Source organism: Calidris pugnax, unplaced genomic scaffold (genome assembly GCF_001431845.1).
Source record: "Calidris pugnax isolate Ruff unplaced genomic scaffold, ASM143184v1 scaffold103, whole genome shotgun sequence".
NCBI classification, from domain to species: domain Eukaryota; kingdom Metazoa; phylum Chordata; class Aves; order Charadriiformes; family Scolopacidae; genus Calidris; species Calidris pugnax.
Window position 1 is genome coordinate 17,465,273 of NW_015090990.1, and position 24,842 is coordinate 17,490,114.

The 24,842-nt window shown below is 40.2% G+C and overlaps 1 protein-coding gene across 1 annotated transcript; it reads right to left on the minus strand.

The window, feature by feature from the left end:
- Positions 1–14: 14 nt before the first annotated feature.
- Positions 15–24,842, minus strand: CCDC150 (coiled-coil domain containing 150). The gene is made up of 26 exons (XM_014954154.1): positions 24,689–24,842; positions 24,108–24,269; positions 23,607–23,824; positions 23,337–23,515; positions 22,699–22,767; positions 22,351–22,467; positions 20,945–21,074; positions 19,298–19,341; positions 18,359–18,451; positions 17,256–17,363; positions 16,599–16,720; positions 16,235–16,412; positions 15,808–15,876; positions 15,218–15,310; positions 13,949–14,032; positions 10,621–10,803; positions 9,962–10,131; positions 9,493–9,586; positions 8,677–8,846; positions 7,884–8,010; positions 7,073–7,249; positions 6,418–6,486; positions 6,177–6,338; positions 5,753–5,839; positions 4,650–4,769; positions 15–4,061 (listed from the first exon to the last, which is right to left on the minus strand). Exons 2-26 carry the CDS (start codon positions 24,251–24,253, stop codon positions 3,951–3,953), a joined length of 3,120 nt encoding a protein of 1,039 aa, XP_014809640.1. The 5' UTR covers positions 24,254–24,269; positions 24,689–24,842; the 3' UTR covers positions 15–3,950.

Here is a 24,842-nt window from a genome sequence, read left to right on the forward strand (position 1 = left end):
CCAATGTCAAGGCATTACTATTACTTTGTATATGATCCCTACTGCTGCTAGAATTCTGAAATCGTTTAGTTTTTAAACCTAGGAGGTATGAATCTTTAGCATTCATACAAATAAAAAGGAAAAATAGAATCTGAATGTTGATGACTTTTAAACTGCTTTCTAGATTGTTTTTAAGCACCAAATAACAGAAACTTGCATTTAATTAAACCCAGTCATTATGGACTGGAAAATTAATACTGCTAGCAAACAGTGTTCTGAAATGATGTTCTAAACAATTTTGCACATCTGGAAGGAAGAGATACTACTTGTCTTAATGCAAATTATCTAAAGCTTTCTCAAATGCTTGTGGAACAAAACTATATATGAAGATAGATTTTTCCTTAGCTACATCCAACTTGCATTTACGCTGATGAGATAAACAGTCTTTTACTGAGACGTCACTTTTACGTGCTATTATAAATAGGTTCTATTGTAATGGTGCAGCAGTAACAGATCAGACAAGACTCCAGAGAAAGCAGACGCTGTAGGAACGTGAGCTTCCCAACACAAAGAGGTTTGAAGAGGCGCAGCCCATGTGAGCTGACCTGCTCAAGGAAAAGCAAAGCACAGAGCATCAGGTACGTACAGAAAATGGATACGGGCTTTTAGCACAAAGCCATAGCTCTACTCTCCAGTACAGAACTGGGCAAGTTTTAAGCCACTTTCACTTGAAATACTAATAAATACCAATGAAGTGCCCTTGCTTTGGAATTCTTTTTCAAACAATGAAGTTGTGAACACATACTGCACATTTCATCTTTGTACTCTATATGAGGGATGGAGGATACACAGGGGACTGTGAGTTTGAAACACAGATATTTCTTGGGGTATAAGTGTCTGTATGGGATTTATTTTGGCATGTGCTATGGTCATCTTTAGGCTTACCTGGCTGTAGCTTGGTTTATAACTGTGGGAGATGAACCCAACACCTTTCCTAATTCTCCTTCTTAGTAAGGACTATTTTACTGAAATGTAAAATCATAGAACAGTTTGGGTTGGAAGGAACCTTTAAATGTCATCTAGTCCATCGACGTCTTCAACTAGATGAGGTTGCTCAGAGCCCTGTCCCACCTGGCCTTGAATGTGTGGGAACAAACAGCAAGGCAGGAAAAGCTTGAAATCTGGCCATTACAATTTTGAGAAAGCTTTCATAAATCACTGAGAACAAGAGACCAAGAGGGAAAGAATACTTAAATCAATGCCAGCCTCATCTGTCAGCATGTTAGGAATATTCCTCAAGCCTCACTAAGAGAATTAGTAACAGTTTTGGTCAAACACACTACATATATTGTCAAAATAGTTGGTTTAACCATGATAATTTTGTTAGCTGTTTATTGCTGAAAAGCTGTTTTATATCAAACACTAACTCGAGGCTAAAAGACTGCTCATAAAGGCATCTACTGATTGTCTCAAAAACTGAACCACACCTTTTGAGTTGTGCTTACCCAATACCAGCATTGACAAGCGTAGGAAGCTGTTTGCTATCCATGTTTGCTGAAGGCCACAGCTTGACAGGAAAAAAAACAACCAACCTTTTTGCTGCTTAGAAAATGTATTTTTAAATACTACAAATGTTTCTATAGAGAGGCTGAGCAGCTGCCAAGCCGTGGGAAAGGCTGGCAATGTAAACCTGAGTTATTGATCCTGCAGGAGAAGGCAGTGTTAGATCACTACAACTTTATTGAAATTACTATGTTTAAAGAAAATAACAAGTTCTTGTTTATTGTGTGCTTCTGATGTTTCAAGTGGGTGTGCTGCCACTCACCATGTTGTGTTTGTATTGCAGAGCAGGCTCTGAGCAGACAAACTAGTTTCCTTTCAAAATGAAAGCAAGTTAGAAGGCAGCTTCCAAAAGTGCTCCAGTTGCTCGTGAGTGTTCAGTCAGCAGGATCAGAGTAGAGAAAAGCTGAAGTGAAAAACAATCCAAAACATCTCCTGGATATTGGGACCAGCTCTTTCATTCTGCGTGTGACCCACTGAGCTGCATCACCTGCTAAAGCCAAGCCTATAGCCAAAGCTTAAGGTAGGGCTGAAGTTAAAAGGTACTGGAATACACTAATCCTTCACAATTCCACTGTATCTTAACTGCTTTCCACCCTGAACCCCTTTAGAAGGAGCAACAGCATGTGTTGAACCCAGAATGGGCTGTCACTATGCAAATATAAGTGCCAAGTTTAACGGCCATGTCTATATAATTGGACTTTGTGTTTCAATATACAAAGTAAGAGCAGCTGCATGGCCCCAGAGAGAGGTGGGGATTCTGGAACAAGAAGGGATGAAGAACCAGCCCTTGGGTGTACAGGATGGTGGTAAAATCTCCCACAGAGGGAAAAGAGAGAGGTGGTCTGTGCTGTTGCCCTGCCAACATGCAGTTCACACAAACACAGCTGCCATACACTTTGTCCTTTTGCGCAGGCAAAGGTCACAATCATTTGTCCCTTGTTAGGAAACCTACTAAAGCATTCAATATAAACAAATGTGTTAAATGATAAGTGCTGTTTGAGAGAACTGTTTCTCAGCTGTGATTACTCTACAGATGGGGTTCACAGCAAGCAAAACCAGAGTTCAGTGTTGACTGCTGTTTGCCTGGGGCACTGTGGCCGTGGAGGCACAGCTTATGCTAAGCCACTTAAGCAGCTTTTATGGAGCAGGTGTTGCCAACTGACTTCTGATGGAACCAGCATAGGCCTGCTTTTAAGCAGCCTGATTTAATGGAGCTCAGGTGTGCATTAGCTGTAATAGTGTGCACAGCCCCCCCTTGGTTCTGTAGAGCAGCCATTTCCCTCAAGTAGAGGCTAAGGTCATTGTGAATTTGACCAGGGTCCTATTGCGCAAGTTATAGTTTAGGACCAAATATCTGAAGGAGCAGAACAAACTAATTCCAGTGTGTCCTTGGGCAGCTCCTAAGCTCCAGAGGTATGCAAGTCTTCTCTCCCCCCTAAGCTAAACAAGTATTGCAAATAACACAAGCAGATCCCACAGAAATAAATAGTACCATTGATCACAGAGGAGTTTGCAAACAGCTCTGCTGAAGCAGATCAGAGACAAATAGCACCTGTACTGAAGCTAGGTTGTGTTGACACCACATGGAAGAGTAAGCCAGAATGAAGATGAGCTGATCCTTAGTTGAACAAGCATGAAAAACGTCCATGTTATAATCATCATCAACAAATGACGTAAGTCTCCTGCTTCAACTACTCTTTCCCCAGTGTGGTGTTCCACAGTAGGATAGCCTGAATTAATTCCACTAATTCTTACGAAGGCAAGATGGTGTCTGGTATATCATCACACACCTAATGCATTCCTTAGATGCTCCTGAAGTAGCCCAAGGCTTATGTTCTCTCACAACCCAGATATCATCTACAATTAGCAGCAGCCAGTCCTGCCAGTTCCTCCCCACCCCAGTCACGTCAGTGTCCAGCCACAGACACATGACTGGCTCCTCAGTAATTCACCTGAGCCCTCTGCAAACCAGCTGCAGGTTGTTGTGACAGCACCTGCCAGGCTGTCTCTAAAGCTGGTAAAAGAAAAGTGATGAAAGCAAAGACGGAGCGTATCAACAGCTATAATTTACAGTAGCGATAAATAAAGTAGTGGAATAGTAGTTTCTAAAGAACAGTAGTTTTGTTAATATCAGCCTCCCAATGCAAAGCACCTGAGTCAAAAAGGCAAGGTGAGAGGTACAAGTTAATTCAAATCAGAGTTTATGATTCAAACAACCATTCCTAGGCCCTTTATATACAGGTGTCCTGTGAGCACATTTTCCTTGCAAGGCCTTCTTGGTGATACAGACTTTTCTGTCAGGTCAAGTAAAGTTCCTAAAGATTCTTCCAGCAGCTGGGTGCTAGCAGGGAGTCTCCAGGTGGCAGGTGATGCTCTCCCTGGGCTGGGAATTACCTGGTCAAGTGAGCTCATTTCCTGCCCAGCTCACGTGGGCCTTCCTGGTGGTGAGCTGGGAGGCGTTGGGTCCTTGCCCTGCTGTTCAGGGAGCTGTGAGTGGGAAGCTCTTCTTGCTTTTTCTCCTGGGAAAAGATGCAACATTTAACAAAGCCGATGACTGTTTGGGAAATCTTTGTCATTACAAAAGAAGAGATTATAGTTTTAGCAGTTTAATACATTCATCTCCAAGAAAGCTAATTACACAGCTACATAAGAACTATCAATTATGCAGAAGGCTGATGAATCTCCACAAACAAGGTAAGCACAGCTTTTGAAAGGGTATCTGGAAAAGATATGGAGGAGGGGATAGAGAACCACTGAAATGGGCAAATGCAGAGAAGAAAATACACCAGCTATTGGCTTGCAGACAAGTATTTGGTTAATGAGCATCAACAAAACATGAAGCATGCGCAACAGAACTTCTCTAAGTACAGAAATAATCCCTTGAAGCTTTCCTGTACCTGTAATATTCTTTACTGTCTAAATATGTCCTTTGGCAAAAGAGGAGGAAGTGAACTGAACTAGAAGAGGGGTCTTTTCTACTCCTGTTAAGGAACTACAAAATCAAGTTTAGGAAACTGAAATCCTGACTGATAATGCACTATCAAATACTTCTCCCACCTATTTTTCTTTGCTTCCCACTTTGAAATGAACGTGCTTGCTTTCTTTACCTTCTTTTTGGAGCTGCTCTCTTCCAGGTTTTTTGGCTGGTGGTTTTTCACAGCTTCTAACTGTAGGCTGTCAAACTTATATTTGAACCAACGCTGAGCTGCTTCTAGGCTAGTTGTGATCTGGGGAAAACAGTGGAATTAGAATGGCTGAGAGAACAGTTAATGCATGCCATGTTCTAGTTTTTGAGCCATGTACAAGAAAGAGCAGACCAGCATACAACTCGAGTCCTTCTCCTGTATGTAGGTGTAGCTCTCCATGATGTCCTCTTCTGTTACTGTGAAAAGGATGCATCGGAGAGGTCCTCATTACAAAGTTGCCCCTCTCAGGGGGTAACAAAGCCAACATGGGTCTCCAACACAGCATAAAATATAGAGGCATTGGGAAGAAGGGGGGAGGGGGGCGGGAAACGAATGCTGAGTACCACAAACTCCTGAGGAAGAAGACAGGAGACTAACTTTGCCTGAAGAAATACCCTGTTCTATTAAGGTCTCTTTTTAATCAAAGAACAGTACTTGGACTGATAAGCAGCATGTAAGACCTCAGGCTGGGCCACCTCTATTACTTTTTCTATTTCACTTTATGCTGGTTAATACCCTATAAAACACAAACTCCTAGATTTTCAACCCTAACTGTCCAAGCAAGCTATAATAATTTGGATATTGTGGTACAGTAGTGCAAGGATGAGGTGATGCAATGTTGTCTTGGGGTGGGGGGAAGGTGGGTGGGTGGGAAATGTGGTTTTGCATGATGTCACATACAGAGTGACACAACAGCAGCTCAGGGGGGCAATTTACTTGGCCACAACACTTTTGGTTGGTCAATACAGATATCCTGAGCTGATAAAAACAATAGGCTGCAAGGGACAAAAGCTATTCTTACACGTCACGATAAACTGAAGTGATTCACAGAAAAGATAAAAACTTTAAATTTTTTTTTTTAAAAAAAAGGTATGATGAATGCCACTTAGTTGACAAGGCCAAAGATGCACCTCACTCTTCAGCAGAGGCCTATATCTGAGATTGAAAGGGTTACTCGGTGCACGTGATGAAATACTATCTTTTTACTTTCAATGAATTATTCTTCTAATGCTATCTAGTCTCACCTGTTCTGACTCCAGGCTGGCTTCCTTTAGTTTCTTTTCTGTGTCCTCTTTATATTTCTGCAGATGTTTGACTGTTTTTTCCAGTTTCTAGGTAGATAAAGAAGCAAAGTTAATCTCTATACAACTTTTTCATGGCACAAATGAAAAATTGCAATATAATGGAAGGACTCTCCAATCTTTATTGTAAATAACTTAGAGCTCTATAGTTTTAAAAAAAATTCCTGTTCCTCTCAAATCAGATACACAGTGAGTGTATGTTAAGTTGTTACTCAGGCTTTCTGGAGGAGACACAGTAAGAGTTATAGGAATATCTTTTGACAAAGTTCATAAAGTCTTTCTATCACCTCTTCTAAAACCCCACAGATTTAGCACAAAAATGCTTCTGTGGGTGTCTCACCACTTTGTGATGCTGTTAGCACTTCACCTGACACTTGTTTTCCAGCTGCTGCCTTTGCCTTCTCTCAGCTTCCAGCTGGGTCTCCAGCTGCCTGGTCTGCACTTGCACTTCATGTTGTTTCTTCAACAGCACTTGCATCTCTCTCTGCACACTGTTCAGCTCTGACACAAGTTTCTGGATGTCCTGTTCCTGAAGACAACAAAAGATTGAAATTCCAACAACGTTTTAGCAGATCAGTCTTTTCAGAAAACTAGTCAAGCAAACTCACTTGTTCATAGTTCTTCTTCCAATACTCCTCTTTTATTGCTTCAATTTTCTTCATTTCAGATTCTGTCTCCTGGAAATGGTTGAGAGAAAACTTCAGGAATTTTTCAGGCTCACTGCCTGTTACATAGGAACTATTTCTGCAGATGTCTGCACATTGTGTCTTTATTTCTTGCCCTATGAGACTGAAGTTAAGAGAAGATGCCCCACTGGGGAACGGGGAACAAGCAGGTGGCAGAGTTGCAAAGGAGTCTAGATTCTCATTTAGGATCAGGTACCAGTTGAACTGTAAGTTCTATGGCTATAAAGGATAGAAAGGGACTAATCACTACAGAAGCAACCTTTGGCCCATTCAGTAATTAAATAGACTGCATCCACAAAATGATAAAAAGGACAAATGGTACTATAAAACTAAAATGGGGGGATGGAACTCTATGGCATCATATTTAATATGGGGGTGAAGGGGCACAACAGGAAAAAACACAGAATTACTGCTGTGGCTACTGATGTATTCATCTTCTGTTCAGAATTTGAGTCCAGACTTAGTTTTATTTTCAAGTCTAGCTCCACTGCAGAGGATCAACAGCAGCCCTACGGAGTGGGAGAAAACAGGGATTCTCAATTAGGACATCTGTGTTTATTGACAAATGTGTGCATACCTTTACCCTTTCTGTGCTAGCTTTACAGGCCAGGCACTGTCTGACTTGTCCTCTTTGGCTTTTTAGCTTTTCCATGTAACTGGATAAAGACTTTTCCAGCTCTGTTACTTTCTGCTGCAGCTCCTTGTTAGCACAGGAAACTTCAGCCAATTTGGAGGAGGATTTTTCGATGGATTTCTTTACCAAGGAAAAGAGGAAACAGTGAGTTTATGTTAACTGTAAGAGTTAGTTCATTCTATACAACAATTAACGAGCACACCCAATTGATTTGCTGTATCTAAAGCATGCTACAGCATCTGGTGTTTTGACTTTTAATACCCTTCTATCAAAGGGAAAAAAATTGAATGCTGGGATCTGACTAATACTAAGGTTATGCTGAGCCTTATGATCCAGCGCCCGAGAAACAAAGCAGACCTCCAAACCAGTATTCTACCCGTGAAGATTGCTATACAACTCCAGATTCTCTTTTGGCGTCACTGAACGTCTGATGTCAATGTCTAGATCTTACGTACAATAAGGTATTGTAAAACATGTACATTATGTACAATAAAGTATTGTACGTAAGTGTTGAGGGACATAGAGTGGTAGTTGAAAAAGTTAAGTGAGCACAGATATGGATGGCTACCAAAATGTCTGTCCACCACATGATAAAATTCTGTTTGCTGTATACAAGTGATGGACAAGTTCATGATGAATGGAGGAGGAGACAAATATTTGTCATGAGCTGCTCTTGTTCTGTTCGAAAATTGTAAAGCAGAACTCTTTCTCTGGAAATCATTCACTGAAATCTTTCAATTCTATCCCTTGTCACCTCAGCAGATGCTTGACAGGCAGCTTTCCTGGAAGCCTCTTGTTCAATTTGAAACTGCTTCTTCAAAGACTTGAAGTGTTCAGCATACAGCTTTTCCTCAGTCTTGGTTTTTTGCATCAACTGTTCCCTTTAAAGATAAGAAATTAATCTAATAATTTACATTTATATTTAACAAGCTTTATTTTTTAAACAGAAGAATAGGAAAGACAATTCTATTGTAAATACTTTTGTCTTGGATATACTCTCTGCACTACTACTGTTTAAATATTGGAATGTTTTCTAATATTTCATTCCATTTATTTAAAAGAAAGTTCAAAATAGCTATACAAGGTAAACAGACTTTTTGGAAAAAAACATTTAACTTTCTGAGGGAAAGTAAGTTGTCCTAAAATGACTAAGCCTGTTGAGACAAAGGATAATGAGGAGATTCAGACTGCGCCTACGCTTAGGTTTGAGGTTTTGCTTAGTAGCCTTCAGTTTTGGGTGGTGAATTAAAACAGCTGACCTGTGCTCTCCTTGTTACAGCTACTGTAGGCCACGTCAATGTGGAAGCAGTATCTGCTGTCTTTATGGAAAAAGCTGTTTGTAGATGTGCCATAATGACCCTGGGTGAGCAGTTCCTCAGTAGCACAGAGTAGGCTGAAGAGCCATTATGGGAAGGAGTGAAAGAGGCCATTTCTATAGCTCTGCATGACTCTACCTTTACCATGCTGCTGGCTCAGCGTACAATCAATGTGATGTTAGAGCACAGTAATGTTTCTCCTCAAGTGTAGTATCACGGATCTGGTCTTACCTGCAGGCCATCAGCTGCTGATGCTCAGTTTCTTTACTTTTCAGTTCACATTGAGTTTGGATCAGTTTGCTCTGCAGGGTATTATTGACCTGCAGAACTTCTTCCAAGCGATGAATAAGATTCTTGTTGTCTGTTCTAGCACTTTCTAGTGCCTTACAAAGTGGCTCCACCTGTGCAGTAACAACAAATCACAAATTTTACTTATTCAGATGAAAAGCTTAGAAAGGAATATTTTTTTCCTTCCTAGTCAGTATCAACTTACAGGAAGTAACAATGTGTTCACCAACTGTCTGATCACAAATGTCCTAAGCACAGGCATCTAGATGGGAATCCTTAAAACACCTTCTGGCTTAGTCAGAAGGATCAGAACAACTTGTCATATAACCATGACCTTCTTGGGCTGGGGGGGGGAAAGTTCTTTGCAAATAGTGAGTGTGTTCAGGTTGTGAGGTAATCTTTTGACACTAAGTACTACAAGGAGAGATGAAAGGAATTCCTTGGACTCTTTTCCCCTCCATTCTGATAAGAAAAAATATCTGCTATATAAATTTCCAAAATCTCTGTTCATATTATGTCTCCAGCTGCAGACTGCAACACCTTCACCTGTGCCAAGGAATTTTTCTCTAGAGGAGAAGTTTCCCTCCTTCAACACTTGGATTACCATTTTCCTGCTCCACAGCCAAAAGCTGATGGAATATTTTTGCCTTGACTCATGTGGATGTGTTGCACCATACTGTATTCAGAAAAAGAAAAGGTACTTAGCTCAACACCAAAAATGCAGTGGTGGCTGTTACTACAGAAAAATGTGGTCTCTACCTGGCTGCTGTGCTGCCTTTCCATGGCAGCCACTTTGGCTTGGCAATGTTCCAATTCTGTTTCTAACCTCTGTATTTTCTTTTGAGTCTGGCTCCTGAAAATGGAAATTCAAAAAAATCACACATTAAGTCAATTTGTGCACATCTCCTCTGAGGTGGTGACCATCTCACGGTTTGGTTCTTTAACTTCACCATATTAAGTTTTGCCTGTCACTGAAGTTAAACAGCTTTTTACCTACTTTCAACAAGATATACAAGGCCTGCCGAGCTTGCAGAGTTAGCTGCAAGCACTTGGTATACTTAGTTCACTACTACTAAGTATGTTTCCGTGTTGCAGGAAAGGATATAGGAAACTTCTCAGACGAACTTGTCCTCCAGCTTAATAGCCAGAACCATGGGGAAGATGCTGCTCTTCATCTGTATCAACCCCACTGCTGACAGACCACAGAAACAGTATCAGTTTCACTCACTTCTCTTTTATGAGGTTGCTTATTTCGGTGTCCTTGTGTCCCAGCTCAGTTTGTACAGCATCCAGAGCTGCTTGCATCGTGTTCCGAGAAGCTAGCACGTGCTCCAGAATGGCTGTCACCTTACTGTGATCCTCCTTTGCTGCATCCAGCTGGTGCTGCAGGTTTGCCATCTGCAGTACAAGAAATCATTAGGAAAAAGAGCAGGAAAATCAGTCACCTATTAGAGTTTTATTAACGGATTTTTTTATAAGTAGCCCGCATGCTTGCAGCACTGCCAAGAGTATGCAATGGTTCTGAACGTGGAAATAGCTTCCTCTAATTACACAACCCTGGTTCTACCCCTGGTTTAAGCCCAAGCGGAGTGTGTGGCAGTATTCTTGGGGTTTTTTTGTGGGTCTTTTAACTGATAGTTCCAATGATGCTGAACTCTTGGCACCCAGGCTTCAAGAAGTGCCACAGATGCATGAAGCTGGGTTTTTAGTCAAAACCAGCTGTTGATTTTAATGTTGCTTAGCCTAAGTTTTCACCTGCGTGTCTTTAAAACAAAAAATACTCAAAGGTTTTGGTCCCTATTAATTTTCAGCCATTTCTTCATTGTCATCAATTAGTCAACTGAAATTAACCATCATTCTAATTTGCATTTCATGGTCATCACTCACCCCATTAGCATCTCTTTTGTTATTCTTACTGGACCACTCAGTTTCCAAAGACCTTGGAGTGAGAATGTCTACTATATTCTCCAGTTTTTCTGCCATGTTCTTTATAGTATTTAACAGAATCCTCTCGCTGACCCTAGGGCCAGCTCCACATTCAGATGCAGAGTTTCTTGAGCGTTCATCTTGCTGCAAATGAACTCGGTGCACTCGGTGAGCACAATGATGTAAATCAGATTTCACTATTTCTTCTCTTGAGCCTACAGGTGACCTAGCATTATGGTCAGGAGACTTCTGTTGCCAAGACCTTGCTGGTGTTTTTTTCCTTTTTGTTGCCATTCCTACCACAAAATCAGTCAACCCTTGGAGGCAGTGAAGACATGAGTACCAAAACCAGAACTTGCAAAAATACTCTCCAAAACATCTATTCACTGGAGCAGAAGTAGATGCTACATCTTATTCCTACATCAGCATTACTTCAGGAAGATATTTAAGCTCTCTTCTGCTATAGTTTCCACAGCACATTATCCAAAGTCATGTGACCTGCCTCTGTATCTCAGCAGCAGCGAGACACTGTGCTAACTGGAACTTCATTAGAAGGCTGTGATGTCAGCCGTTGCCATAGCTCTGCAGAGCCAGCACAGTCCCCTGGTTCTGAGCACCACTCTGGTCTGCTCCCACTGTGACACCTTTCTACAGCTAGTTCTCCATATCTGCAAACCAATGGAACTGAGGGTTTCAACTTTCCCAAAATCTGAAAGCATTCAGGTCATGGATTCCAGTCATCCATATAATATCCAATTGCCTTTGACTCTCTGATGGACCATCCTCTATGATGCAGAATAAAGTTCAAGAGGAACTTTGATTCATTTTGCTTTCTGGAGACAGAAGGCAAAAATAGGATCTCCTGTGTTCCAGGGAAGTGTCCTGAACGTGGTTTTATCTTTTAATTTCTAGATCAATGGAGATTATGGATATGATTGACAGTTTGCACTTTTGCCTTGATAGTTTTCTAAATGAAAATGATTACAAGGTTGTTTTAGTATCTGAGAAGCAAGGGGAGTCTGTAAAGAGCATTTACTGTTATGAGTTCCTTCTTGCTCATGAACAGAAGTCTCAAAGCAGTTATTTGAACTTACAGCTTAGAACAGCAAACTCCTGACAGAGCAGGGTCCACTTCACAGTCTTATACCCACAAAGTTGTTTTCACTGCCCAGGATAACACAGCTCTTCTCTGTATTTCTGTCATTAAAACTGAGCGAACAGACTGAAGTAGAATAACTACCTGTCTCCCAGTGATACAGCTAGACAAGCGTTATCTGCAACTATTTGTTCTCTTACTAGGAAATAACAATAAATCCTGAGGACTCTCTTTATAATCTTGTAAACTGTGTGTTTTCTAGCCTGAATACATGCAATCAGTTTGCATAAAAAACTGTTCAGCTGAACTTCCAGAGTTTGCCTGTTTGTTTTGATGAAATCAGGTTCTGTTTCCAGCTACAGACTAGAATGCTACAGCTAACACTACATGTACGCTCTTTTCTTCAGGAAAAAGTGTGTTGAATCTGATTTCTAATGGCTGTGTAAGTATTAGTCAGTCTGACTAATTCTGAGGGTTAAGAAGTTCTCAAAGTTCTGTTTCACCTGAGTGTATTTGGTCTCTATGCAAAGCACTTACAGAGCTCACTAGTATCTAAACAGGCATCTACAGCTCCTCCTCCAGGTTCTGCACTTCAGTCTTAAGAAAAAGAGATGTGGCAAAACAGCTCAGCTTTCTTTTAGTGCAGAAATAGCAAAGCATTAGCTTAACTGGAACACAGAAGCAGAGTGATGTGACAATGTCTTTCTACCATAGCAAATGTTTTCCCTGAGTCCCACAGCAGGAGAAGCAGCGAGAGAATTGCTTCTAATTTACCCTTCCATAGAAATAATTCCAGATTAGAATTCACCTTGTTTTAAGAATGATGTTTTGGTCACTTCCTTCTGCCACTACCATCAGACCTAGGACTATTGCATAAATGTAGCTTTCTTGCTCTCTGACAATCACTACTTATTCTGTACTGGTTTTGAAAGAAACTTAAAATTTGGGACAGTGATGCAAAGATTCCTATGACATAGGTCACATTGAAGTAAAAGCTTTGTTTTCAGCACCCCATTTACTGTCTAGCTAACTTTTGCTTAAGAAAGCTTACATATGCTGTTTATTTTTGCGTACCATGATGGTTTGCTTCCCTCCTTATTAATTTGTATTTTTTATAAGGTTTTCCATGTTTCTAATCTTTCAACCAATTTTCTACCCATGTATTTTGTTTTAATGCCCCCTGGTGGTTCTTAGCCATTCTACTGTTTTTGCATATTAAGCAACTTAATTATCACCAATTGTAAAGATGCTACATCAACAGCATCTTGTCTCTAAAAGGCAGTATGAGCAGGATTGAAGATGACTTTGATACAGAACTTTCTAATACATGTGCTCAACATTATACAAATAAATTAAGTAGAGAAGATAAATAAACACTTCCCTCCAAATTAAACACTGAAGAGCTAAGTTTAAACAATCTTATGTTAGATTAACATAAAAAATTAGTTTCCCTTTGAGTTGACAAACAGGATGCTGAGAGGTACCTGAAGTTTTCCTTTGTCACAGGTCAGTTTATTCTTGCTGTCAGTCAGCTCTGCCAGCACCTGTTGCACCTGCTGCTGGGCATACTGAGGAAAACAAAGCAATCTGTTTATTTTTGCATACCATGATGGTTTGCTTCCCTCCTTATTAATTTGTATTTTTTATAAGGTTTTCCATGTTTCTAATCTTTCAACCAATTTTCTACCCATGTATTTTGTTTTAATGCCCCCTGGTGGTTCTTAGCCATTCTACTGTTTTTGCATATTAAGCAACTTAATTATCACCAATTGTAAAGATGCTACATCAACAGCATCTTGTCTCTAAAAGGCAGTATGAGCAGGATTGAAGATGACTTTGATACAGAACTTTCTAATACATGTGCTCAACATTATACAAATAAATTAAGTAGAGAAGATAAATAAACACTTCCCTCCAAATTAAACACTGAAGAGCTAAGTTTAAACAATCTTATGTTAGATTAACATAAAAAATTAGTTTCAAAAGGCAGGGTGAGCAGGATTGAAGATGATTTTGATACAGAACTCTCTTAATACATGTGCTTGACATTATACAAATAAATTAAGTAGAGAAGGTAAATAAACACTTCCCTCCAAATTAAGTACTGAAGAGCTAAGTTTAAACAACCTTATGTTAGATTAACATAAAAAATTAGTTTCCCTTTGAGTTGACAAACAGGATGCTGAGAGGTACCTGAAGTTTTCCTTTGTCACAGGTCAGTTTATTCTTGCTGTCAGTCAGCTCTGCCAGCACCTGTTGCACCTGCTGCTGGGCATACTGAGGAAAACAAAGCAATGTCACCATGGAAAAACAAGGCAAAAAGCAACAAAAAGGTGCTCAGTGTCCTGAGTATTGTACTTTTCCTCTGTTGCTTCAGGTATAAATTTTCAGTTAGGTGAAACACTAAAACAGATTAAAAAAAACAACACAAACCAAACCACAAAAACCCATAAAAATATCCAAGTGGCATAAATTCCTCCAAAACACCTTAATCTCTAGAAGCACTACTCAAATTGGTACAAACTTCCAGATGGCTACAAGGAGGCCACTGTCCTAGAAGCACAGAAATGGAGAGGCAAAAGAAGCCTTTGGCACCAGGGAACAGAGAAGCAAAAATACTTAGAAAAACGAGAAGGCAGGAACAGAACTAAAATAACTTAGAAACACAGTAAAGAATTAAAAAAAAATATTAAGGCAACTTTTTAAGGTTTTGAATGCTCTATCTATTCATGTTCTTTAGCTGATACTGCCAAAGGAGCTCTATGTTAAAAAAGATATACAGACTAATTAACACAGAAAAGTAACTTTGACTATCAGGTAACAAACATTCAAAAGGTGTTTCAGTTAATTCTTCTTTAGCATGGTGATATCAGGGATCTCCAGCATATACAACTGGTCATCACATGCAACTTTGTAAAAAATAAATAATTTTTTAAAAATATGGTAAAAGCACTGGTTAACTCAGTGTTACTAAGCTTTTACTCAACTTTTCTGTAACTGCTCAATTATCCTGATCCAGGTGACTGAGAGTAGTGAGAAATAATGGAATGGGAACAAGTTAAACATGGGAATGAGGTCCCAAGTGTAAATTTGTTCACAAAGGGCATCAAAGTGGTGTTAATACCTTCCCAGTGCACACAAGCTGAATATATATATGTACAGATAATACAAGCTGTATACCTATACCAGAAAATGGAAAGGAGTCATAGGATTTTAATGACGTACTTGGCACTTAGGTATCTGAAGCTTTATATAGTTTTCTTAGCTCATTCCATAAGACATCTAAAAAGCTGTACTAACATTTTAGATGTCTTATCCTTTTGTTTTCATTTTTTCCTATTTTTGATTCCTTAATTTGATCAGTCATTCTCCATAAAATACAGATTATTTTAAAGAGCACCTTGATTCCTGCTACAGTTACTTATCAGTCAGGTCACATTACCTACTTTGTTAGAGGCCTACCTGCTCATGTACCAGCACGGCCAAGCGATCCAAGAGCCTCTTGTTTTCTTCCTCTAGTGTTTGCACAGTGTATTTCATTGAAACCATTTCTAGCTATGAATAAGAAAATCCAACTGCAATCATACTGCTGCAAGATTTCCACAGTCACAGCACATGAGTATCACAAAAACCTCATCACTACATAAGGATTAGGTCTCTCCTGTTTCAGCGAGCTCTTCTGCAACAGTGAAAGAACACTAAGGAACTTCTCATTTATACTAGCTTTCCTTTTCCAGGATATGCATATACAAAGCAGCTACACAGGTAAAACAGTTAGGAGAAGCTGAAAATTATTTATTATTTACCATAGTATCATAACAAACTTATTACTACAAATAGAATCTTGTGTAGGTAGCAGTAGGGTTATTGCTCTGAAAAAGACATCCATATTGACCAGAAAAATATCAAAAGCAAAGTGAACAATATGTCTATGGTAAATATTACATTATTTAGAAATAATTTAGTTAAGAGAGAGTAAGCAAAATGAAAGGAAAACATAGAGAAAGACAACATTAAATTTAAAGAACAGCCATGTATATATTGCGAGATACCTCATTCTCTGTTTTTTCAACTTGCAATTTGTTCTTTTCCTGTATTATTTCATCTGCTGTTGTCCTTATCTGTCAAAACAAATGTGAAATCATTGTCACCCGAAAATGGCCAGATTCATAGAAATACTACATATCTTCAGAACAGTTGATCTGAAGGTTGCAAGTCAACTCTGAAGTTCAGAAAGAGTATCTGCAGAGCTGTCTAATCCTCCCTCCCTTTTCATGCTTCAGAGAGGAGACTCAAGTCTCCTAGCTCAAGTAAAAATATAAGCATAGTGGGAAAGGGGAGAGTGTGTCACCTTGACCACTGCAATAACAAAAAATAATAATTCTGAAAGCAAAACTGGTATGTAAATAGGAAAGCTACCAATGTGGATCTGAGAGCAGCCTTCAAGAATTTAGCTTCAAAACACTAAGTTGTCTGTACCTCCTGTTGAAGAACTTCCTTTTCTGCCAGCAGAGATCCTTTTTCTTGCAAAGCTGCCTCAAGTTCACCTTGCAGTCTAGAAACAGTACATTCCAAAAGCTGTCTCTGTGTGGCTGCTGCCTCCTCAGCAAGGCTTGCTTTCTGCCTGCATTTGCCATGCTCTGTACACAAGGTCTCCCTAAAGAAAAGACAAAATAGCCAAGCTGGAGTTCTAGCACAACCAAAGGACAGAAGACGGCCTCTGTATTAAATACCAAAATGGCCCTTCTGTGTTAGTAACAAGTGCTAGAGAAGCAGAAATAAAGGTGGTGAGAATGCAATGGAGAAAAGGGAGACAGAGGCTGCAGACTAGACAGTTCCTCACAGCTCTCTTTGAAGTTGAGCCCTCTCATGCTGCACACTCTGCAGCTCCCCGAGAACGTTGGCATGGGCAGCAGTCAGCAGCAAGTCTTGCTCTTGCAGCTTGCAGGTCTTTTCTTGTTCTGCCTAAAGGGGAAAAATTACCCAGCCAATAACACTAACATCAGAATGATGAGGGATGAGTAATTAATTCACAAAGCTATTAATTTGTCATTAAGCTCCTCCATCATCCCTATAGCTCTGCTTATTGTGGTGTGCTGCTTGTTGAATAGGGTGTCAAAGCCGAGTTCACTTTACCTAGCTTTTGTATATGTATTTAATATCAAATCCTTATTACTTCCACTCAGCTTCTGCATTTATAGTATTTACAATGCTCATTAATTCCTATGTTCCTCTTTCTCAGTGGTTGTTACAGGATGCTTCTATAAACAGCATTACTGTATTTACACTCTTTCTCTATAACATACGTTTTTTTTTTTCTGTACTGAAAATAAATCTAGGACACTTTTTTTTTTTTTTTTTACCACCTTTATAGAACTTCCATTGCTATCCATAAAGTATTTTCCTGTATTTCCATGGATTAGCAGTATTAGGAATTAGTCTGTTGTCTGATAGCTGAGCGGCAGACAACTTTCTCGGACTGTAATAGTAGGCTACATACCTTAAGCTCAGTCTGATGATCTGAAATGAGTTTAGCATTCTCCATGACAACACTTTGGAGTGTGGTGCTGAGCTCTGAGCATTGCTGGCTTAAGTGGTCATTAAGGACCTGGTGAGGAGGAGGAGGATGAAAAACAAGTTTTCAGTGTTTCAGCGGGTTTTTTTCTGCATAGTTGGCTGTCAGAAACTTTTTTAAAATCTCTTGCAGACACAGAAAAATCCATTTTAGGTAGAAACTAAAAAAAATTTGTTCAGGCAGTCCCAATTTATGATAGTCTTATTCCAGGGTGTTAAAAGTTTACAGTAATGGGGAGAAAAGAGAACATAGTTTAAACTACCAATCAAGCATAATAACTTACTAGTTTTGAACTCCAGAGAAAAAGTAATGTTTCTAGGGTAAAGGCGGCAAAAGTTGAAAATGGAGCCCTACTAATTTCATAGTTGAGTTATTGTAGATAACCGAAGAAAAATGGAACTTTCTGTGAAAGACATATCCAAATCCCATTACCAGTGAACACCACCCAATAAGCAAGTATCTATTGGGGGGGGTAGGGGAAAAACAGAAAAATGTTTTCTAAAATATGCTCTAAAAAGAGGGGAAGTAGAATAAATAAATTTTTTTAGAATATACGGAGGTAAACCTTTTGTGCCAAAAGGCACAGGAAATTTTAGCCAAGTGGGTACTCCCTATTTGACTAATTAATAGAAACATATTCATGTAGAATCTAAAGGTGCAAAGGAATATAAATCTACTACTTCAAGGGAAGATAGGAGAGGAAGCAGCAGCAGTTCTGCATGTCCTAACTACTCAAGAAGACACTTTAAAAAAAAGCTGATTCAAAATAAGTTTTGGGAAGAAAACTTCCCAGCCTTAAGGCTGGGAAATCTGGAACAGTCACCTAGGCTAGTGACTGAATTCCTTCACTGCAAGTTGTTCATTAGCCTGCGTTACCTGAGGGCACTAAACTTTGTCTCCTGACCAAACTTTGTCTCCTGACCTGCATTAGAGGCTTCCTAGTAAATGTATAATCATTTCTCACTGTAATCACTTGTTTTGTTATACTTTAATTCCATTTTAAAAACAAGAATAGCTGTTCTCATTACCTGTACTTTCTCTGCTGTTTCTCGTAGGGCAACCATTTGAGACTGAAGTTGAAGGTTCTCTTTGCGTTGTTTGCTAAAGGACAGCTGTGCACTCTAAGGGGAAATAAAAGAGAATGTCCACTGAGAAAAAAATTAAATGTCATTTAGGCAGGTACATCACAACTATCAAGTCTTTGTTTCATACTTGCCTCTTTTCTTTAAAGTAATGTCACATGGCTATGTGCTCTTGCAAGTACTGGACACAGTTCCTATAGGACAAGCCTCTTTCCAAAATATACCTTGAAGTAATAACCAAAGTGCTACCTGCTCTTAAAGTTGAGAGTGACTTCATATACTTCTGAGCTCAGACTCACTAGTCTCCACTATAACTCATCTCAGTACTTCTGAACTTAAAAGATCTCCCTGCCAGAAGTGGAACAATTCACAATTGTGCTGGGCCAGTGCTGTGAGACTCCACATCTAAGTTGAACTTTTATCGCTACAGAAACTTACTCTTTCAGATAAAACTTCAGACAGGGCACACAGTCCCTACCTAGGCAGTAAGCATACCTCTGAGCCCATTTAGCACCCAGTTGACTAAGGTACTGACTTTTCTGTAGTATTAATCACCACTCCACCTATTTGTCTCTTTTGTATAGAATGCCTGTGCGACCACAACTGTGTTTTGTGGTCAGTTCTAGCTTTCCAAGGCAGGCACTCAAATCACTGTTTTGATATTTCAGTAGAATACAAAAGTTAATCTTTCGAAAAATAAGTAGGGCAAACCCAAACTTGTAAAATAATAAAATAAGACATTCAGTAGTTATAACCTTGGACACATTTGGCATTTGTCCTCATAAAAATTCTGCCTCTGAAGTATGGCATGTTTGAAAGGCCCCATATAGGCCATTCTGATCTTTATTTAGCTGTTTTCCTCACCAATACTTGTATAAAACTTACTTTTGCTTCTTCACCAAGCTGGGAAATGATACAGTTCCTGGAGTCTAAAAATAGAAAAGAACATCAGGACATGCTTTGTTATCAGTTGGGTAATTTTAAAAGGTGATGTTTTGATTTAATGTTTGAGTTTAGCTAAGTTACAGAATATGCCACAAACAAGTAAGGTTTCTACAAATGCCTTGTTCTTTAACACTTTTCTTGACAGCTTCAGTATTTCAGCAAAATTACTTTTAAAAATTCATTCCATAAATTGTATTTTGTTTAATTTTAGAATTAAGCATGCCATCATGCCAATTTCCTACACATACCACTTCTGTGATTGCTTGAGCAAATCAAACAACCTTAAGTCTCTCACTCAGCTGCCTACTGTGCAAGCTACTGATCTGTCTTGACTATAACCCACAGCCCATATTCAACTTCACAAGTTTTTGTGCGTTGACAAACAACAATAGTAAGATCCCTGCTTAAAACTTACAGATCTAAAAGCAGAAGCATTTTTGTTGGAATTTGAATCAACCCGCATATAATAACTAGCCTTTTATTCTGCTGTGCTGTATAATATACTGTAACAACAACAAAAAAAAAAAAAAAGGAAGACAACAAGAGACAATTCAGCATCACCAGGGTAGGGAGGGAAACCTAGCCAAAAATATTATGACATCTATGACATCCAAGGTATCATTAAAGGATCACTCAAAAGTTCCTTCAATTAACAAAGGGAAAAAGCAAGATTAGTTGATACAGAAGTAAAGAAAATTTGTATGTCTCATTTAAATTTCTCATTTGCACATGGATTTGTTCTGAGGGAAAGAATTCTTCTGGAATCATTATCCCCCATTCAGCCAACTCTGCCACAACATAACAAGTTTCTCTCCTCTTGCTGTTCCTTACACAGAAAGGCTGGATGCCTTTTGTGAGCTACAGGTTAATTATCGCCTGTGTGGTTTGCAGAATAACAAACAAAATATATGGGAAACAGGAACACTTCTGTAAAAGGAGCAGCTAGAAATCTGAAATAGGTCCTGAGGGAAGGATCCCAATAAAATAATTACACTGGGGTTTAGGCATGGTTACCGTGAGTTATTTGGGAATAAGGAATAGACTTTAGGTTAGGAATATTTACCTTTAATTTTGACAATATGGGGTTTCCCCCTACCCTGGAGTGCATTACATGCCACTAAGCTCCCTTACAAGCAGCTATTTTCACATTAATAGACTGGGAATCTAAATGAGATCATCTAGAGGCTTATCCAAGATGCTTGTCCTTATACTGATATTTAATAGAGCATATTTTTTAATTGGCTGCAAAAAGATTCACTAGCATTGGGCATTCTACTTGCACATCCATTCAGGAATCATGTGTTAATGGCTATTTGCTAGATGACGTCTCCTCTGAAAAGAATTTATGCTGATGGAATTTTTCCACACTATTGTTGTGCATTCATTAGCCTGATTACTACTGTTGCCAGTTTCCTCTAAGTAAGAAAAGGCTTTAGAAATGTCACGTGCAAACACCTTCAATATTTCATCACCCCTTAAGCTGCTCTCCATTCCTGTTGACTGATACACCTGCCACAGGTCTGGAGGATCTCAGTGCTTGTTTCCTAAAAAAGGATAAAAAGATACGACATGAACCCACTGTCATACCCAGCTCAGCTTTCAGCTGCGTGCACTGTTGCTCCAGTTGGGCAGCTCTTTCCTCCTCCTCTTGCAGCTTAACTTGGGCGAGCTGGACATCTTTACGCAAATCCTGGCAGTCCTGCTGTAACAGCTGTACCTGCAGTAATATCACAGATTATTCTTTAAGATGCAGAATTCAGTCAGGCAAACATAAGCAAATTTCAGAGCCTGAAAAGTTGATCTGATTGGAAAAGATACAGCCTGAACAACTTCTCCGCTTTCTGCTTGTCCAAATCTTATGCAGATGACTTCTATAGCAAGCTCGTCAATTTCTGTATGTAACGCAGTGTGTGTGTGCTTACAGTCATCTTTATATGATAGGCAGAAACTAACAAGTTTTCAGAATTGAAGACAATAGAAAAGATCAAGCTGTAAAAGATGAAGGTGAATGCAACACTCAAGGCACATAGCAAGTCAATCTCATGCCATTCGGTGAGGATATTTTTTTTTTTTAACACTAATAAATATACCACTGGGTCAACTATACCTATCCAAAAGTGATAGATGAATTAAACTAAGCCTTTGCCTCTCACATGATGAACTATAATTCATATAGTTCAATAATGTATCCATCATTTTTCCACTTCTGTAGAAGAACCTAAAGATGATAAAAGGCACGTAGGAAAAAAATCCAGTAATTTCAGAACTTTGTATGTTTCAGGAACAAAGAGACCTTGATGATCATAACAAAATTAAAAAAAAAACCTCTTTAGTTATTCAAGTTATGATACTTTGCTACTCGCTTTCTTTTATCCTCACTAAATTGTTGCTATGAATTCAGAGTGTTAGAGTGACTGCACGGTGTGCGTGTGTGTATACACATGAAGAGAGGGAGATTGGTTTTGTTTATTTGAATCATATTAAGACAGTTCATTTCTACCATGAACTATGGTCCCTCCTCAATCATGACACCTCAGTTACAGAGACTTGTTTAGCCTGGTGAAGAAGACATTAGGGCAGGATCCAGTTGTTGCCCACAATTCTGAGAGGTAGTTACAAAGATTATGAAGTCAAACTCTTTTTAGTTGTACTGAATGATTTAAGAAGGGGCAATGGCTTCAAATTTAAGCTTGGAATGTTCAGATTGGGTGCTAGAAAAAAAAGATCTTGATTAAAAAAAATACCTAAACCAGCCCTGGAATCACAGTCCTTGAACTCTGCTAGACAAAACTACCACTGCCCTAATCCAGTCTTTGTGATACTCCTACTTTGAGCAGGAAGTTTGACTACATGATCTCTTCTGATCAATGTTTGTACAAAATGTTGTAGTTAGTGTTTTAACTAGTTTCTAGCAACGACGTTCAAGTTCTTGCTCTTCCTCCCAGATGAGAAAATGAAAATAAACATAAAAGAAGCCAGAAAGTTTCTAAAACCTGCTTCCGTTCTGCTTCTACTGTTGTTTCCATGTCCTGTACATGACACATCACAGTTGCTTGGGACTCCTCCAAAGACTCCCGCAGGCTGATCTCCTGGGACAGCTGTTCTGTTAGCTAGAAAAAAGAAACACTTTCTGACCCAGGTCTAACTAAGCAGATTGAACAAATACTTTGAGATCATATATAAAAGATAATCTGTCTGGGCACTTAGTTATGAGCATGACTGACAGGTTCCTTTGAGTTGTGCACATTCCAAAACTGTACCCAAAATAGTATTTAAGGATCTTCTTTAAATAACACTTGGAAAATTCTGCCTCCTACTAAGCTCCTTGCTCTTGTACTTACCTCCTGAAGTCTACAGTTAATTTTCTGTTTTGTGTTCCTCAGCTCCTTAGCTGCAATCGCTGCATCCATCTAAAGCAGATGAAAGAAACAGTTATTTTTATCCTTTCATGTTTGTAACTATTGCAAAAGCCATAGGTATTATGTAACTGCCACACTAACACCTAGAACTTGATTTCTATCTCCAGTCTGATGTTCTCTGTTCTGAAGCACTGAATATAAGAGTGCAAGCACTAAGAAGCAATGCATCCTTTAATACAATCAATGAGACTGAGTGACATACTCCACTGAAGTTCTCTTCCAAAAGTGTAGGACTGAAATCCAGAGAAATAAAAGTTCCTGGAAAAACAGAAAAGTTATTGAGAACTCTATGCACAAAAGCTAGGATGAACTTAAGTCATGAAGATGAGAGAATTACAAGTCTCAAATATTTTTATTCTTGATTTGCTTGCTTTTTTTTTTTTAATTGCTGGAAGCACAGATTCTCATTATCAAAAGTATTTGCTCTTACTGCCAACAATGTATCATAAACTTCTTTTTCCAGTTGAGTATACTTTCTGTTTAACTATGTCAGAAACAAACGTACTTAAAAACAAGTCTTTTAATGCTTGAAACTATAAGAAGACCATAAACTTTTGTACCTTGGATGCAGTTGCAATCTCCAGAGCAGTGCTCAGTCTCTGAACTTCTTCTTTTGCCTTTTCTTCAGCCTCTTTCATATCACTTAGGTGTTGGCGCAACTTCATTGCTTCTTGCTGTACAATCTTCATTTCTTGCAAATGCTCCTCATGGATTGCATTCAGGCGCTGCTCCAACTGGGCTGCCAGGAAAAGGCAAAAAATTTTCATTGTCAGAAAACGCATATGGAGGGACAATGAACAAAGTGGTAAAAGAACCAACTTTTCTACTACCTGCATGCTTTGGATTCATTTCCTTTTCTGTCTGCAGACGGAAGATGTTTAATTTCAGTGTCTGTACAACACTCTCTAACCGACACATTCGATTCACCAGTGTTTCACAGTTTCTCCACAGCGTATTTTCTCCCACAAACGCTACCCTGGCCTGCACAGGGCTAATGGCTGGGTGACTAGCAGGTGTTTCTGAGGTCTTTGAGTGGAAATGATCAAGGCTGAAAAGGAGAAAAGACTGGTCTACTCCATGCACACCTACTCGACATTGCACATAAGCACTACAGATGGAATTAGATTAGAAACCACATTTCATAGAGCTGGAAGGTTTCCTGTGACACAAGGTTGCTGCAGCCCGTTTTTGCTGACTCTGCCAGTACCAGCTCCCTCACAGCGAGAAGAGCAAAGCACGGCAAGTGGCTGCAAGGAGGAATAATATCAGGAAAATCAAGGAAAGCGTGAGCTCTCCAGGAAGGAAAAAGCTTACCCCTGCTTTGTCCCTACCTCTGCCCATCGACGCCAAGCGCCTCCAGGTCTCGCACCAGCGTGTTGGTTTGCTCTTCCACCACCCTCATTCTCAGGTGGAGCACCATGAAGGCCTCTGGCGCGGTTGCCCTGACGCTGGTGGGGATGATGGTTGGCCTGGCCATGGCTCCCTCTCCCGCCCTGAGGAAACCCGCACCGGCCATACCTGAGGCAAGCCACCCTGGGCCTGCGACACCCCGCCCACCGGCCGGCCACCCCCTTCCCGCAAACCGCCGCTCCCCCCTCCACACCCACAAGTGACCACCGCCATGGTGCCCCCTCCACACCCATAACCAGTCACCGCCATGGCGTCCCCTCCACACCCCCAACCAGCCACCGCCATGGTGACCCCCACACACCCCCAACGGCCGCCATAGCGCTCCCCCCTCTTCAAACCCACCCGCTCCCCGCACGGCCAGCCCCGCATGCGCGCCCAGGCTGCGGCGCCCGTCCAGAACCTGGGACAAGGCACCCCGGGGGCAGCGCATGCGCAGCAGGCTGGCCCCATGGCATGCTGGGAGCTGTAGTCCCATCCCGCCCACGCCTTCCACCCCCCCAACCTCTTTCGGCGGGACAGCGGTTTATAAGCGAAGTGGCGTGAGGTGGCGGTGGCGAGTGGGTGCCACGGGAGTCCGCCTTCACCCTCCGGTGTCAGGGTGCACCCTGGTAAGCGGCGTCCCTGTGATTTGCGCGGAAGACTCTGCTCCTCCTCCT

Bases quoted from the DNA above. Each gene is read 5' to 3' on its own strand.
- CCDC150 (XM_014954154.1), bottom strand. From the start codon at position 24,253: ATGGCCAGGCCAACCATCATCCCCACCAGCGTCAGGGCAACCGCGCCA. The intron at 16,721-17,255 runs GTATGTAGCCTA...TTTCCCCTTTAG, and splicing joins ATCATCAGACTGAGCTTAAG to GCAGAACAAGAAAAGACCTG. The intron at 4,062-4,649 runs GTAAAGAAAGCA...ATCTTTTCCCAG, and splicing joins AGAGCAGCTCCAAAAAGAAG to GAGAAAAAGCAAGAAGAGCT.